The 17,105-nt window shown below is 39.2% G+C and overlaps 3 protein-coding genes and 1 pseudogene across 3 annotated transcripts; 1 reads left to right on the forward strand and 3 right to left on the reverse strand.

Moving 5' to 3' along the window:
- The first annotated feature begins 8,056 nt into the window (after nt 1-8,056).
- LOC109126325 (uncharacterized protein At1g43920, Chloroplastic-like) lies at nt 8,057-8,589 on the forward strand. The gene is made up of 2 exons (XM_019229823.1): nt 8,057-8,215; nt 8,290-8,589. Exons 1-2 carry the CDS (start codon nt 8,057-8,059, stop codon nt 8,587-8,589), a joined length of 459 nt encoding a protein of 152 aa, XP_019085368.1.
- Nucleotides 8,590-8,910: 321 nt separating this feature from the next.
- On the reverse strand, nt 8,911-11,828 carry LOC147938903 (uncharacterized; annotated as a pseudogene).
- Nucleotides 11,829-12,536: 708 nt separating this feature from the next.
- On the reverse strand, nt 12,537-13,800 carry LOC104710068 (uncharacterized). Its single transcript, XM_010426603.3, has 3 exons — nt 13,706-13,800; nt 13,451-13,534; nt 12,537-13,166 (listed from the first exon to the last, which is right to left on the reverse strand). The coding sequence occupies exons 1-3, from the start codon at nt 13,713-13,715 to the stop codon at nt 12,634-12,636; spliced, it is 627 nt and encodes a 208-aa protein (XP_010424905.2). The 5' UTR covers nt 13,716-13,800; the 3' UTR covers nt 12,537-12,633.
- A 1,684-nt stretch (nt 13,801-15,484) lies between these two features.
- On the reverse strand, nt 15,485-16,358 carry LOC104710067 (uncharacterized). Its single transcript, XM_010426601.3, has one exon. It carries the CDS (start codon nt 16,055-16,057, stop codon nt 15,596-15,598), a length of 462 nt encoding a protein of 153 aa, XP_010424903.2. The 5' UTR covers nt 16,058-16,358; the 3' UTR covers nt 15,485-15,595.
- Between the last annotated feature and the right edge of the window lie 747 nt (nt 16,359-17,105).

Here is a 17,105-nt window from a genome sequence, read left to right on the forward strand (position 1 = left end):
TTTGTGATTTCTAGTGAATTCCGAGATGGTTAGACGTGTTTGGAGTCGATTCTGTGTTGATTGGAATCGGAGTTCGTCGCTGAGTTTTGCGCAGATCGTGACTGCAGAAGAGGCATCGATCGATACCACTTTTGTGGAGCATCGATCGGCACCATCTCGAGTAGCATCGATCGGCACCATTCCGGCATCGGTCGACACCAGTTCCTGTAGCATCGGTCGACACCGATTGAGCATCGGTCGACACTAGTACCTGCCGAGTCTTATTTTTCCTGGTTTGATATATTGATTGTGTTATTGTTGTTTGTTGACTTGGGAGTCTCATACGCTTGTGTGTATAACCCAGTAGATGGGAGGACGGCCTCACTAAGTATTTATGATAATACTTACGCATCTCAATTGTTGTTTGTGATGTGCAGGTAAAGGCAAAGTGTGATCGTGGAATCAAGGCGATGATGAAGGGGTGTTCTAGAGGCTTGATTGATTGTGGTCTAGCTGATGTTAGGTTGCTAGATTAAGTCATTGGAACATTGTAGGATGTTAGCTTTTGGTTATTTCTTTGTTTGGATTATGATGTTGTTGGAATATTATTGGAATTGTTTTATTTGGTTATCCGCTGTTAATGATTGTTGTTAGGATGTTAGTGGGTATGGGACCACTAGTAAATGAGGTATAAAAAAAAAAAAACGGGAAGGGTTGTTTCATTTTGGTATCAGAGCCCTTACGGTTCTAGGACTAGGGTTCATTGTGCTTTTGCTATTGATGTTTAGGATTCCATGTTATGATTGATTGTGTGAGTCGGTCAATTGAGTGTGGCATGAAGTCCTAGAACATCCTCTTCGAGCATGTGTTGTGATTCCACGGTAAGTTGTGATTCTTGTGTATTAGAATTATTGTTTGCTTAGCCTTCTGTTCTTGGATGATACAGATGGTTAGGGGTGAGGATGCTGTTGGTCGCGGTCGTGGTCGTGGGCGTGGTCGTGGTCGGGGTCGGGGACGAGGTCAGGTTCCTGAGGCCAGTGTGAGTGTGACCCAGAGCATGGTCAGTGAGGAGGTGGCGGAGTCACAGGTTCATCCTAGTGTGTCTGGAGACCAGGCTGGTTTGGGTGACGGCAGGGCGGATGGGCCCGGTGTCGGTCACGGTGTTGCCCCGGGTGTGGGGGTTGCAGCGGGAGGTGCTCCAGGCAGGGAGGATGTCTTGATGGACTTGCTAGCTCAAGTTTTGCAGCGACTTCCAGCAGTTGTGCCGCCAGTGGTTGGTGGGCAGGATCCGGTAGTGCCGCCCGTGGGTGGTGGGCAGGGTCCAGCGGTGCAGCCTGTGGCGGGTTTGCAGGCAGGTGTGCAGCCGGGGGCCGAGGTTGTGGATGCTCAGTATGTGCGGATGATGGAGCAGCTGCGGCATGTGGGAGCAGGGTATTTCTCAGGAGGTACCGATCTGAGTGTAGCGGATGAGTGGAGAGAGCGGATGGAGGATATTTTCCTTTCGCTTAGGTGTCCCGACCGGTACAGGGTGGATCTGGCAGTGTTCTACTTGTCAGGAGATGCTCGTGTGTGGTGGAGGTCGGTGACAGCACGGAGGGTGCAGAGGGGTATGTCTTGGGGAGATTTTGTGGGGGAGTTTAACTCCAAGTATTTTCCTCAGGAGGCTCTTGATCGTATGGAGGCACGGTTCTTGGGTTTGACTCAGGGGGACCGTACAGTGCGGGAGCTGGATGCAGAGTTCAGTCGGCTGGGACACAGCGGAATTTTCGCTGCAGTCTGATTGGTGGACTCAGCGGCGGTTACATCCCATGACTCTATATAAATAGGGATGAAGGTTTGGGGAATAAATCATTCGAACTTCCACCAGCATAAGAAATAGAAGGATGCCAGCAAGAACTCGATCCGCATTGCTGAGACAGGCCCGGGAAAGGATAGTCGCCGCATCCGGCAATCGGGAGCCGGAAAATCCCATTCCACAGGAGGTAGGAGAGACGTCCCAATCTCGTGAGGTCCCTCCAAACTCAAATACTGTCGACCCCGGTGTGTATCCCCTTCAGCTAGAACTCCGAGAGTACCGAGCTCGACGAAAGAGGATGGGCGCGTATATTCGGGCGCTTCGGCTGAAACTTGACCAGCTCCATCGTTTTTACCGTTTAGAGGGAACCATTCTAGTCCTGGAAGACCTTATCGTCGAAGGTTACTTCTTGGCACACTGGCGAATGGTCCGTCTACTTGATGAGCACAAGGCGTGCAAAGAACTGGTCGATCAGATGGATGTACCCGATCTCCAGAAAGGCGATCGCGAACCCCTGAGGGAAACCGCCTTCCCGTTCGTGACGGATGTCTGGGCCTATCGAGCTTGCTTGACTAGGTTAATCCGATACGTCAATTTCCTGGAGTCGTCGGGTGAAGCCTTCCGCGAGCGCCATCTTCTTGAAGGCCCATGTGCCTTTATAGAGGACATGATGTCCAGAGGCTCCGGATTGCCAATCGAAAGGCTAGAGGCCTTACAACGGGTACGAGATTTCTGTCGAATTGCGGTGAACGAACTCGCAGTGGAGGAACCATTGGAGACTGACATATCTGGCCCAGCTCCCGTTCTGCGATTGCAGGACCGTCCAGAACGCTAGAGAGTTGGTGGCGAAACTTTTCGATCGGGCTCCCCCGACCAGAGTTCTCTCGTTTAGGCGTTGTTATTATATATATTTTTTGTTGTTGTTTGGATGAAGTGTAATGGAAACTAATCAAAACGATTTTAGTGAAGTTTAATGTCATGGCTGAGTTATAAAATTTACGGCTGAGTTATAGCTTTTACGGGAAAACGAAATATATAGTCGATTCATGTCATGACTGAGTTATCAAAGAAACAATCAAACGACTGATTTATACGACTGATTATATGGCTGAGTTATAGTTTATTACGACTGAGTTATCATGATACAGGACGAAATATATCGTCGATTCATGTGATGGCTGAGTTATAGTGTGTTATGGCTGAGTTATAGTGTGTTATGGCAGAGTTATACTACTTGACAGATGAGTTATACCACAAAATAATAATACTTTGACAGATGAGTAATACCACAAAATAATACCACAAAGTAATAATACTTTGACAGATGAGTAATAACACAATATAAACTATAGAGCACAAGTTTTCGCATTGTGCCCAACTTGCTTACATCGCGAACATGCGTGTTGCTTCCTAGGGCGTTTATTTTCAGTGGCAACTTCCAAAGATGATTTAATCCTACGCTTCTTTGGTCTTCCTGGCTGGTTCACAACAATCGGAGGCAAGCACTTCTGATTATCCACAATTTCAGGAGCAGGGAATGATTCATCTGGAGGCATGATTGAACCAGCCCATCCGTTAACCAAATCGACACTCCTAAATTTCGTATCGCACATGGATATACGAGACACATCTATATGCTCTGCAGCTGCGATTGCATGGATGCATGGTATTTTCTCGTGGTCGAAACGACGGCATGTGCAACTTTTTATTTCTAAATTTACAACATGCAAAGATGATCCATATTTCACTTGAACACGTACAGCATCAATCGTTTGTACCTCCATAAGTCTTGCTCCGGTGACACGGTCCTATAAGGGAGTAGAACAAAAAACAAAACGCTTTAGGCTGAGTTATGAAAACAATTATGGCTGAGTTATTGAAACAACAATGGCTGAGTTATGGAAACTATAATGGTAATGGCTGAGATAAGGAAACAATTACGGCAGAGATATGGTAACTGTTACGGCTGAGTTATCAACATTGACGACTGACTTATGTAAAATTACCTGTAATAGTTTCTCAACACCTCGAGTGAGCGTTGTTTGCTGCGATTTTGCATCCTCTCTCCGTTCAGAAAACCATCTGGTCATCATATCCCGTATCGATTCTAGAAGTTGAACTATGGGAAGACTTCTAGCATTTGACAGTGCATGGTTCATTGATTCTGCAATATTCGTTGTCATTAAATTGTACCTTTCACCCGGGAAATGAACACGCGCCCACATTCGGACACCAGCTCGTTGGAGGTATCCATGTAGTTCGGGATGACGTGCTTCAATCTCATTGAAAGCCTCATTAAAATCAGTTAGCCTAAAACACTTTGCCGCTTTTTTCACCAGAGGGAACAAATGTTTTCCTTTGAACTTCACCAAGATGTTCTTATACAAATGGTAAGTGCAAATTCCACGTGAAGCCAACGGATACACTTGACGAATCGCTTTCCCTATTGACTGATGTCTGTCGGAGATTACCGCAAGATCCTTTTCGTCTGGAATGGCAACTTTGAGTTGTGTAAAGAACCATCGCCAAGACTCATCATTTTCAGTGTCAACAACAGCGAAAGCTAATGGGAAAATTTGAAAGTTACCATCCTGAGCTAGGGCTGTTAGAAGTGTCCCTTTGTAACTACCATGGAGAAACGTTCCCTCGACAACAACAACTTTGCGCATGAAAGCAAACCCAGCAATACTCGCACCAAAAGCAATAAAAACATATTTGAATCTATCTTCATCACCTATTTGAAGACGCGTGACTGTACCCGGATTTTCCCTTTTTAACTTGAATATGTAAGAAGGCAACTCGCTAAAACTTTCCTCAGGAGTTCCTTGATGGATCTGCCTTGCATTCAGCAGCGTTCGATATGCCTTCCAATAACCCATCTGTCGACACCAACAAATTAATAAATCAGACTCAGCCATTGTTATCAATAATTAACTCAGCCTATACATACCTATAACTCAACCATTATTATCAATAAGTCAGTCGAAACATAGTAATTACCTTTAGACTAAATTGCTTATTGAAAATGACTCCGACACTTTTAGGTTTAACATCCGGACCAAGATCACCAAGATAGTCCCTGTAAAGACCTGCCAGTACATCAGCTGTTGGTTGACGGCATCTAATAGAACGTTCCGTCACAGAACATGTGTGTTCCGAATCGTATACACGAACATGAAAATCCGGGTCATCCCCTTGTACAGATGCACGAACTCTCCAAATACATCCTTTAACCCAACACCTAAAAACCACTTGTCTCGGATTTGAGACTGGTACATTAAAATCAAATCCATCCCTAACCGAAATAAGTTTCACGTGATTCCTGAACTGCTTTTTGCTACTATATCGTTGTCCTACAGCAATTTTTAGCGTTGACACCTCCAACCTAATAGCCTTCGGATTCATCTTCGATCCGGCAAAGTTATCATCTCTATGAGCTTTCTTCTGAGGAGGCGGAGTAGGTGGGTCTTCCACTGTACTCTGAGGCTCGCCCAATACAGAAAACTTCTCGTCATCAGATGACTCACCATCGGAGTCGTCGAAAACATCAAATCGGGTTGAAAATTCATCGTCTTCTTCTTCGTCAGATGCTACTTCAACAGCTTCTTCTTCGTTTTCTTTGTCAACAATCTTACCATACTCAAAACAAGTGCCTTCAAATCCCCCACCGCACACTTCGGGGGTAGATTCTGCTTTCGAGTCTCTGCTTCGCCGAATCATACTTCCTCTAGCTCCACTAGTTTCTGTAGACTCTTTCGCCGAAAACTCTACACAGAGACGTAGCTGATCGGTTTTCCATAGACCCAAAAAACATTGCAACTGTCGATCATTGGAGACAAAAACTGGTGGAGTATCATGCGCCATATGTTTCATTGCCCTGTTCGAGAACATGTAGCTCAGCTTTAGCTCATGTCTAAACGAGTCCAATCCGTAGTCTTCAAGAACAAACTTAACAAGCTTGTCGTATGTTGTGCCTCCATCTATCTGCACAACTATACACCCTCTCTCGTCGGAGTTAAATACATATCTCTGTGTCTTTATCCAATTACCGGACACAACTAGTACCGGCACTGGATCCATGAAATATAATGAAGAACAAGGTGGAGAAGAACAAAAGTAGAAGAACAAGGTGTGAAGAAGAAAGTGAAGAAGAAGTAGAAGAACAAGGTGAATAAGAAGGAAAAATAGTTCACTTATTAACCAGTTGAAGAACCAGAGTCGAACGACGTTTCGTATTTCCGGAGAAAAAGATGATGACATGGAATGCTGACATGGATGCTGCATCCGACGTGGCAAATCAGCCATGAAACAATACCATAACTCAGCCTAACTAAAACTCAGCCACAACACGAAAAACATTACAGTAATTAAAAAGCAAAAAAATTGCTGCCAAACTCAGCCGCTTCATGAACTGAAAATATGTAACTCAGCCGTATCGTTTGATAAGTCAGCCGTAACTGAAAAACATTCTAGTAATTAATCTTTTGCCAATAAGTCAGCCGTCAAACGGCTGACTTGTGGATAAGTCAGCCTATTACGGCTGAGTTATAGTTTTTTCACCATAACTCAGCCGTAACTACATCTCATAAGTCAGCCATTTTTCATAACTCAGCCAGTCGGAAAATGGCAACTCAGCCGTGTCGTTGTGATAACTCAGTCAAAATTTTGACAACTCAACTGTGTCGTAGCGATAACTCAGCCAAAATCTTGACAACTCAACCATCAGGTGAAAACTCAGCCATTACTACAGCTGAGTTATGCGCATAACTCAGCCAAATTTAATAAGTCAGCCATAACTCTTGGCTGACTTATAAGCGTAACTCAGCCAGATTTTCATAAGTCAGCCGTCCGCTCTTACTTAAATGTTTTTTTGAGTAACTCAGCCGCAACATACCTATAATTCAGCCGCAACATACTCTGTGTCGCGTTACGGCTGAGTTATGGTACACGTCAGCGATTTCTGACGTGGCGTCTGACGTGGCAATGGCATTTTTGTAATAACGTTTTTTCCGGTAACATAAAACAGGGGCACGCTGGGTATTCTGAAAATACCCGAAACATTCTAGTAATAAAAAAGTTTTTTGTAGATTCTGGTAATATTACCTAAAATGAGTAACATTTTAGTAATTCACCCTTTATCTTTTTAATCAATTTGGTTGGTTGCGGTTGCAGTTGCAGCTATGAGCTCTTTCTCATTGATTCTCTTATTATTTTTTTATAAATTTCAATAGAACAATGAGTTAAATTTTATTTTTATGTGAATATCTTTCAAAATTGATTATTAGAGTATGATTCAATAAGCCTAGATTTTTATATCATTAACATTATTCTCTTATTGTCACTGAATCGATTTTTTATTTTTATATATACAACAAATATTTTATTTAACTAATTTGGTTAATTCATCTTAGTCATTATTTATGACTTTATATTATAGTTAAAAAATTATCATAAAATTTTCACTCGAAATGTGAAATTAACAATGTTAGTCATTTCAAGTTTTCACTTTCCCGTGCGGTAACGCACGGCCCAACATCCTAGTTTACTTAATAAAAAAAAATTAAACTAATTTACAATATTTAAGCTATCACAAATAGCTCCACGTTTCGCACGTAAATCTCCTTGAGAGATCTGATTGAACTTGATTTCTTTATTTGATTTTAGACCAACAAGGTACTTCTTTATATCCCCAAAAGCAATGATTGACACTTCACCCTTAAAACACGTAGACTTGAGGGCGTTTCGAATGTTGTTCGTAGCATCAACAGCATTGAGACCATCAGGGAGCGGACAATCCTCAATATCCCATAAGACGCATGTCTTAGCCACTGCCATATTTTTTGCCAAAACAAAACTAATAGGATTGAGGATTCTATTGAATTCAAAATGTCTTTTATGCAGTTGAATTCAAAATGTCTATTAAAGAGGGGGGAAAATGTCAATTATATCATGAACTTACACAAAAACGCCAATTAAACCCTGAACTTTCCCTAAGGCCATTTAAATCATCTAATTGCGTTGCCAAATCTAATTAAACATCACATTTTATTTTAAACGCCAAAATACACATCGCGTAAAATTGGGTAACAGAGCAATTAAATTTCGTTTAACGTTCGTTCACGTCTGTTAGAGCAACCCGTAAGGATAAAACGACGTCGTTTTGTTCATCTTATTCAAACGCAAAACCCAATCCCCAAATTCAAATTGGACAATCCCTAAATCGATTTTGCATCATCTTCTCTTCACCTTCTCTTCACCTTCTCTTCTTCACTATTTTCAGATATGAGTTGCAATTTTGGACTATCAAGTTGTGAGAACAGAGGACGGGGTTGCCATGGTTTTCCGTCAAAGTGTCATTGCGGCTTAGATGCTGCCATCTACACATCATGTACGAAGCAAAACCCAGGAAGACCTTACTTTCAATGTCCAACCAGAGGAGATGTAAGTAACTAATTTTGTTATGAATATGTGTTTTCTAGATTTGTTGATAATAGTTTATCAATTTACGATTGTAGGAGCATTTGTTTAAGTGGGTGGAAGAAGGTGTGTACGAAGAGGTTGTAGAAGCATTACCAAAAATCTCCATAATTAACAATGAGATAAGCAATGCAAGATCTGAGGTTGCTGTAGAAATTGATGGGTTAAAGACTCGGATTGAAGAATTGAAGGAAGATGCAATGTGGAGCAAAAGAGAACTTAAGAAATGGAAATTGATGATATTGTGCTTGGTATGCCTTTGTGTTACTATAATTGTCATTGTAATTGTAATTCTAATGTGTAAAACCTCAAAAGGAACATTTGTTCTTGATTACTAGTGTCTTTGTGTTCTGTCTTTGGTGTTGGATCATCGGTTGTATCTTTGTTGTGTCTTTGTTGTGTCTTTGGTAATGAAAAAATTTGGTTTGGTTATGAGTTAAACGCAAAACAAAAGAGAGGTAGAAAACAAAAATCATTCATAATGAAAAACATTTGGTCCACACAACTAGCTGAACCATAATATTGATCCACGTTCAACACACTGAACCAAAGAAGACAAAAAACAAACAAACCTAATGAAAAACATTTGGTCCACACAACAACAAAGCATTCATGAACACTCAAACCAAACAAAGTAACGATTCATTCATAAAGGTATTCTAGGAGGAACACTCAAACCATGATGAAAATCGACCAAGTCCTTGCTCATCTTGTCCTTGTGACCCAACAGCTGATCCTTGGGATCCTTGTTGAGCTTGTGACCCAACTGCTGGTCCTTGGGATCCTTGTTGAGCTTGTGACCCAATCGCTGGTCCTTGGGATCCTTGCTGAGCTTGTGACCCAACCGCTGGTCCTTGGGATCCTTGCTGAGCTTGTGACCCAACAGCTGGTCCTTGGGATCCTTGGTGAGCTTGTGGTTCTTGGTTTTTCCTTGATCGACCTCTTGGTCTCTTTGGTACACTAGCAACAACAGTAGGATTTTTGCAGTCATGCTTGTTGTGCCCTTGTTGGAAGCAGTTAGAGCATGTCATGACTCTCTTTTCCAGTGACATCTTATTTGACGAAGATGAAGATTCATTTCTTCTTTTCCTCCTAGCATAGTTAGACGGCCTTCCTGGGTTCTCTCTTCTCCATGGTGGTGGAAATACAGCCAGCCTATTCAATCTAGGCCACAATTGCATCCCTTGGACATGTATGTCTCTCTCCACCTTATCCTTGTGTAACAAGCATTAACATAATCCTCCACCTTTTCTCTCTTTCCTATTATCACACATGCAGCATGAACACAAGGGATTCCAACCATTTGCCACTTCCTGCAACCACAAGTTCTCTCATTCATATCAACACTATAGCCAACACCATTCTGATATACCTCATGAATGTTGTGTCTGGCCATATATCTCTGCAAGCTGCTGCCCCAGCTATCATTTTTTCAATCTCCGCATTAGCTCTCTTTGTGAACCGTGTCTTCATCCGGTCAGCTATGACAAAGCGCTTTGCATTTCTGACCATGCATTGCCTCTTTATGTCCTCTAGCATATCCAATAAAGGCTTTTTCCTTTCCTATCTTATAGTTATATTAAAAGACTCACTCAGATTGTTGAGGTTGTCATTGCATAGAGTATCAATCCTAAAGAAAGCTCTGCTCCAGGTAATTGGATTAGTAAGCTGCAGGGATGCGTAAGCTTGAGGATTGTAAGCCTTTAGTTCTGCCATACGATCATTAAACTCTCATGTGGTGTAGCTGCGTGCTATTTTCCAAAAAAAGCCGTTGTAGTTGTTGATCGTGACTGTCTTTTTCCAATTCTCCATTATGTGTTTAGCACACTGTTGATGCTCAGCATGTGGCAGAATGCTATGGATAGCTTTGACCAAGCCCTGAAAAAGTAACATTTTTTAGACCTATCACAGATTGTATAGTATACATAACACTTTAAATATACTCTTAGTAGACTCACCGATTGTTTATCTGAAATGAGGGCGATATTCCTCATTGTATGAAGACCCAAACTTACAGCAAGATGTCTCACAAACCAATCCCAATTATCATCATTTTCTATTTCTACAACTGCCCAAGCAAGAGGAAGAATCCTATTATCTCCATCTCTAACAACAGCAGCTAGAACATGACCTTTTATATCCCACTTTAGGAATACTCCATCCAATCCTATGATAGGTCTACATGTTTCTTTCCAAGATTCTTTCTGTGATTTAAAACAAATATATAACCTAAAGAACCTCTGCTTGCTTCCAACTACTGGCCCTGGGATTGTCTCAATCTCAAATTCGGACTCTTTGTTTTGCTGCAAAACCTCTGCTTGATAATCCCATATAAGCGCAAACTGGGATTCATGACTAGCTCTTTTTGCTTTCATAACTTTAGTCTTTGCCTTTGCACATTGGTCTAGAGTCACCTCCAACTTATACTCTCTTTGTATCTCAGCAGCCATCTCGTATTTAGTAATCTTTGGATTCAATCTCAGCCTTTCCTCAAACAAAAAAGCAATTGTAGACCGATTCAACATCTTCGAATAGCCTGACCTCACACATATATGCTCACTGACATATACTTTTATCTACATCTTATGCTTCCTCTTCTCATATGAACAATAAACTCTCCAAGGACATCTCAAACCATCATCATCCACATAACAACACTTCGCACCAACTATCAAAGCTTGAGACCTATAGAGTTTAATATCGTACCTTTTCTTCAATGAATACATCAACAATGCAAGCTTGAATTCTTCAGGAGAGTTGTACGTTTTCTCCATTGCTAACAAACCCTCTGGATCGTCAACATCTCTAAGACCTCCATCTTCTTTGTCTTGGACCTCTTCTTCGTCATGAGATGACAAAGGATCTGGAATTTTGTCATCATCCCATATATCATCACCGCTGTCAGAATCAGAACCATCTTCTATTCCTCTAACAGCCTCTGAGAAGTTGTCTGCAATATTTGCGTTAACATCTTCTTCCATACCCTGCATTTCGTTATCTTCACCACCTTGCATTTCATTATCTTCACCACCAGCTCCATCATCAACATCATCGAAGTCGTCATCATCATACACCACACAGTCATCTTCACTGTCGTGCTCCACTTCATGCTCCACTTCAGGCTCAATAGCCTCCTCTTCACCGCTTCTTTTTTCCGTTTGCGATGCCGTTTTTTAGCTTGACCATTATCTCCGGCAACAACAGCCTCTGATACAACTTCTTGAGCACCAAATCCTTCTCTGACCTCAACCTCTACAGCTCCAACTCTTTCGACCTCAGCCTCCGAAGCTCCAACTCCTTCGATTACCTCAACCTCTACAGCTCCGACTCCTTCGACCTCAGCCTCCGAAGCACCAAATCCTTCTCTGACCTCAACCTCTATAGCTCCGACTCCTTCGACCTCAGCGTCCGAAGCACCAAATCCTTCTCTAACCACAACCTCTACAGCTCCAACTCCTCTGATTACCTCAACCTCTGGAGCTTCATACATAATTAGACTATTTGATTTGTCTCGCGGTGGATCTTTAACTCTTTCTCCAACAAACGAAATCACACCCTTGTTTTTTACTTTCGGCATCGAATCGAAAACAGGGTTTTGTGAAATGATTTGGGTTTGTGAAATTAGTGTTAGAGATCGAAATAATTTGGGGATTTCGAGTTCTTTTTTTTATTATAACGGGTTGCTCTAACAGACGTTAACGGGTGTTAAACGGAGGTTAATTGCTCTGTTACCCAATTTTACGCGATTTCGGTGTTTAAAATAAAATGTGATGTTTAATTAGATTTGGCAACGCAATTAGATGATTTAAATGGCCTTAAGAAAAGTTCAGAGTTTAATTGGCGTTTTTGTGTAAGTTCATGATTTAATTGACATTTTTCCTATTAAAGAGGTCGGTTCAGATAAGAAAAAAAGTTGAATTCAAAATGTCTGTCATGCAGTTGAAAAGTTAAAGCTTGGACTTTGGATGTACCAACTACATTTAATTTTTTTTTTTGTAATCGAAATATTCGTTTTATTAGTATCTGCTTTTTTTTTGGCAAAAACCGTAAAATGGTGTCATTTGAACAACTGATATTTAACTATTTGAAGGCAAAACATAAACATAGCAAAACAATTCATTATGCAGTGTTGACAAAAGAAAAGCCATAGAAAATGCAATTTGCGTATTTTTTAAGTTTTGTAGCTTTTAAACACTTCATCCACGTGAAGTCAGACTCTCAAATTTGGCCATTTTTATGTAGTTGTTACTTGTTAAATAGACAAATCAACTTTATACAGTATGTGTAAATAAAAAAAGTCAAAGTTTCTCATTATAAACTTTTACACATTTACTAAACCAATATATATATATATATATATATGGAAGAGATGATATAAAATATTAACATACGAAAGATGCATAGTCGATAATCTTCGGTGACATTCGTTGTACTGGGTCTCCCCTTTTGTAGATATGATCTTTTCCAAGACCTAGGTCAGGCCAAAGCCACTCGGTAAACACAGAATGGTGCATGGGTATTGACCTGTTTGAAGGAGACTGTGAGATGAGAAGATTGAAACCCTTCTCAACCAGACCATGAAGAAACATGCGCAATGAAATGTTCTCTGTAATATCTCCAATGATTATCATCAAATTTGTCCGATCATTATTCATAACCCAGGAAAGTAAGCTATCACAAATAGCTCCACGTCTCGCACGTAAATCTCCTTGAGGGATCTGATTGAACTTGATTTCTTTGTTTGATTTTAGACCAACAAGGTACTTCTTTATATCACCAAAAGCAATGATTGACACCTCACCCTTAAAACACGCAGACTTGAGGGCGTTTCGAATGTTGTTCGTAGCATCAACAGCATTGAGACCATCAGGGAGCGGACAATCCTCAATGTCCCAGAAGACGCATGTCTTAGCCCCTGCCAATTTTTTGCCAAAACAAAACAAACATCAGATCGTATGATCATGTTACTATTAAAATCGATCAGATGAACTTGGTATATCCATTAATTTTGTATGACATTGATTATATCCGCTTGTTTACTTATTACAAAATCGATATGATGAAACTCAAAACCGACTAAATCAGACTAATCACAAATTCAATTCAAATCCCAGCAAAAATATCTAGATCTATACAGTTTACCAAGAAACACACAACCTCGACACAATATTTTGTGGAAGAGATAGATAGTGATCATACCGGTGTAATCGTCATAGGAATTCATGTTTTTGACGGACTGATCGTGATCAAACCTTTTTTTTAGAGACTGTTGATGATGTGATGCTGCAGATGAGAGAGACTTAATTAGACCATCTAGGTTTTACCCCTATTTTTAATTTAGTTAGATAACTTTATCATATTAATATTCATAATCATAATTTAGACTTCATAAATTTATTATATTTATAATTTAATTTAGCTAGATAGTTAAAAAATCTATATAAAAGTTATGACCATATAGCATCCAATGACAAATACGCTGCTGTCCATATGTCACAGAAGTGTTTAAGTGTCTTTTAAGTGTTGAAGATTATTTCTAACTCTCATCTCTTTATACTTTTGATTGTATCATAAAGGATGATGTTGTTTAGCCCAAAAAAAAAGGATGATGTTGTAGGATTTTTTCTTGTATAACAAAAGATTTATTGTATTTAATGCATTTAATGCATTTTTTTCTTAAAACTAAACAACTAATTAATGTTTTTACTTTTATAATAAATAATTAAATATATGCATGCATTTGAATGACAAGTGAAAGAAAAATATAAGTAAATGCATATTAAAAGGAATATAAAACAAAAGTAATTAATAATAATACAACATTTATTATTTTTCTTAATCTTAGTGCTAATTTTAAAAAATCAACTAAATAAAAGGCCATAACCACGACGTCGTTTTGGGTTCATAAATCCTCTTTATAATAAAACGGAAGTAAACAACATTGATTTGTAGACTATATAATTTTAATAAGTTGGTTACAAATAGGTTACAAATTAATAAATAGATATTGATTACAAGTTAAATAGTGGGTATAACCTTAATTATTTCCGAAAATCTTAAAGAGAATATTCCAAATTTATAGAATAATTGGTTACAAGATAAATAGTGGATGCAACCGAAATTTATTTTCAGAAGATTTTTATTGCTAGAGCACTAGATTTTATTGCTAGACCTCATTGTTAACCAACTTATTAAAGAGAATAAAAATATACTGTGAATCATAAAAAATGAATAAAATTTTGGCAATTTATCATACTTCCGTGATTTCTGAGATCTTATTCTGCAATTGAAAATAAAATCTTAATGAGAATCTTCCAAACTTTCAATATAAATCATGCAAATCTTCTTTCACCATAATTCATTGCTCACATTCATACCGAAACACACAAAAAAAATAAAAATGACAATGGAAGGAATTTCAATCCGTGCTCTAGCATGGGTCGTATAATATTTTATCTAAAAAGATTTTAAAAAACAATCATATAAATTATATTAAAAACAATCATATGAATTTCAACCCGTATTCTAGCACGGATCCTAATGGATATGTTATGCTAAACTGAAAAAAAAAAAAAAAAGATATATTTGTGGTCGGGAAATCTTTAACTAATTTGTTTAACAAACATTAGACTCTTTGTATATACAATTTTACATTTTTAATAGTTCAGTGGCTAGGCCAGCCCATTAAGACTACAGTTAGAAGTTGATGGGTGTTTTTTTCTCCTCCATATAATGTTTGTTCATGTATATTAAAGAGATCGATTCAGATGTAGCAATTAGATAAGAAATGAGTTGCATTCAAAATGTTTTGGATGCAGTTTAAATTTAAAGTTTGGATGTACCTATTACATTAAGAACTACAAAAAATCGAATATATTTATAAATAAATAATTTTGTATCGAGTATGCTGAATGATGAAACAATGACATTAAATCTTGTATTTATATTTTTTGTCCGCACCAACAGGAATAATGGTTTTAATGGTATATCTGATTTTGGTTTTTAAGAACGGCAACGTTTTCATCTAAAGTGTGATTAAAACGATTTGAGAATTGAGGGCTAAAACGTAAACAATGCAAAACAGTTCATAACGCGGTGTTGACCAAGATAAGCCATAGAGAATGCAATTTGAGTATTTGACTATGCAACTGTGTAATTTAGTTAGTAGCTTTTGAACACTTCATCCACGTGAAGTCAGTATCTCAAATTTGGCTATTTCTATGTAGTTGTGGATTAAATAGCGAAATCAACTTTATATCTCTTTAAGGTAAAAAGAAGAAAAGGTCAAAGTTTATAATTACAAATTTTTACACATTTAACTAACCAAATTTACCCCCTCCCTAGCTACTCAGCTATGGAACTCAACTCAACCGTAAACTTCCTCCTCCCTTTACCACCACCACCACATCCTCTTCCGCCGCAGCTATTTCTCTTTACTCTCTTTACTCTACACTCACCAACAACATCTTCACCGTTATAACTCAAACCGCCTCCACCGTTTTTAGCAAGCGCGGAGCTAGCTTTAACCGCTAAAGCTGCCATTTCTTCAGCTCTTAACGGATGATTAAGCCATGTCAAGGGTAAGACAAAGTATAACTCTCCTGGTCGAAGATCCTCGCTACCAGCAACCGCTAAAACGGCGTCGTCGAAGTCCATATCGTCTGAGTTACAAACGAAGCTCGTAGGATTCTTTTGAAGAATCTGCCATACTTTCACCGGCGTTGAGAACTCTTGTAACGTTCCGTCTGGTAATATCAGCTTCGCCGTCTCCGTTCTCCCAGATTCACGTGAACCGCAAGCTCCCATGTCTTTAGTATAATTTCCTTGTACGTAACCTTTGTGTTTGCCTCGAAACGTAATAACCTTGCTGAATTGACTCGTGACTTTAGAAAGTTTTGTAGATAGATAGATAGATAGATAGATAGATAGATAGATAGAAGGATCAGAAAGAGAAGATCTTGTTTGTGTTTTGAAAGAGATACAAACTACTCGTGGGGCTTTATATATATACAAGAAGAAGAATAAGAACAAGTGAGCCTCGTGACTCGGAAACTTCAAGTAATGTAGATTTTTGTCGTGTAGTGTTCACAGTCAGACAGCACAGCTCACGTAATATTAGTATTGTCTAGCATTAAACTACAAAACTACCCATATCGCTAGGCTTAATATAGAGGAAATGTAAAGGGTATATTGGGGATAACTTAGATGAAGTCGTGGCGAAGAAGGAGAGAAGAAAGGAGCAAAGTGTCCACGTGGCAAACATAAGAGAGTTGAGACAGAATCAGAAAGGAGACAAGCTTAGGTGGCCGGAGGTTTGATCTCCGGCGGATGGGGTGCATGAAGCTCGGGTTATGGAGCATCACGTGAAGGCAATAAGGATGAAGCATGGGTAGGGACCAAACGGGTCGGTCGGTTCAGGTCCCATTTAGATACATTCGGTTGCGTGGGTCACCTAACTAGAGATTCGGGTCTTCATATTAACTCTAATGTACGTGCATCCATTTTTATTAGTATAATTTAATTTTTCGATAATATATGAACGTGCATCAATAATGTGAATTCAACTCGGAATTATTGTGTTGTCTATATGGTCCAGAACGCTGTATCGAATTTTTTTGTTACGTATTAAATATTTTAAGTAAGATCGATTTGTTGAAGAATATCGCTTTCTGTTGAGCTTTTTTTAAAAGATAACTGTTTTTGTAATATCTATAAAGTCGGATCCTTTGTGTAACCAAACACAATAAATTAAATCGTAAGCTTCAATTATATGAAGTTACGAACCTCTATTATTCCTTACCACTTTATACATTTTCCCCAAAAAGAAATCTATTTTAGTTGAACTAAAGTTTAT

The sequence above is a fragment of the Camelina sativa genome, chromosome 9 (assembly GCF_030686135.1).
Source record: "Camelina sativa cultivar CO46 ecotype springtype chromosome 9, ASM3068613v1".
Taxonomy (NCBI): domain Eukaryota; kingdom Viridiplantae; phylum Streptophyta; class Magnoliopsida; order Brassicales; family Brassicaceae; genus Camelina; species Camelina sativa.

Excerpts from the sequence above, each read along its gene's own strand:
- LOC109126325 (XM_019229823.1), top strand. The coding sequence starts at position 8,057 with ATGAGTTGCAATTTTGGACTATCAAGTTGTGAGAACAGAGGACGGGGT. Across the intron at positions 8,216-8,289 it reads AATGTCCAACCAGAGGAGAT|GAGCATTTGTTTAAGTGGGT; the intron begins GTAAGTAACTAA and ends TTACGATTGTAG.
- LOC104710068 (XM_010426603.3), bottom strand. Across the intron at positions 13,167-13,450 it reads TTCCTATGACGATTACACCG|GGGCTAAGACATGCGTCTTC; the intron begins GTATGATCACTA and ends AAAAATTGGCAG.
- LOC104710067 (XM_010426601.3), bottom strand. The coding sequence starts at position 16,057 with ATGGGAGCTTGCGGTTCACGTGAATCTGGGAGAACGGAGACGGCGAAG.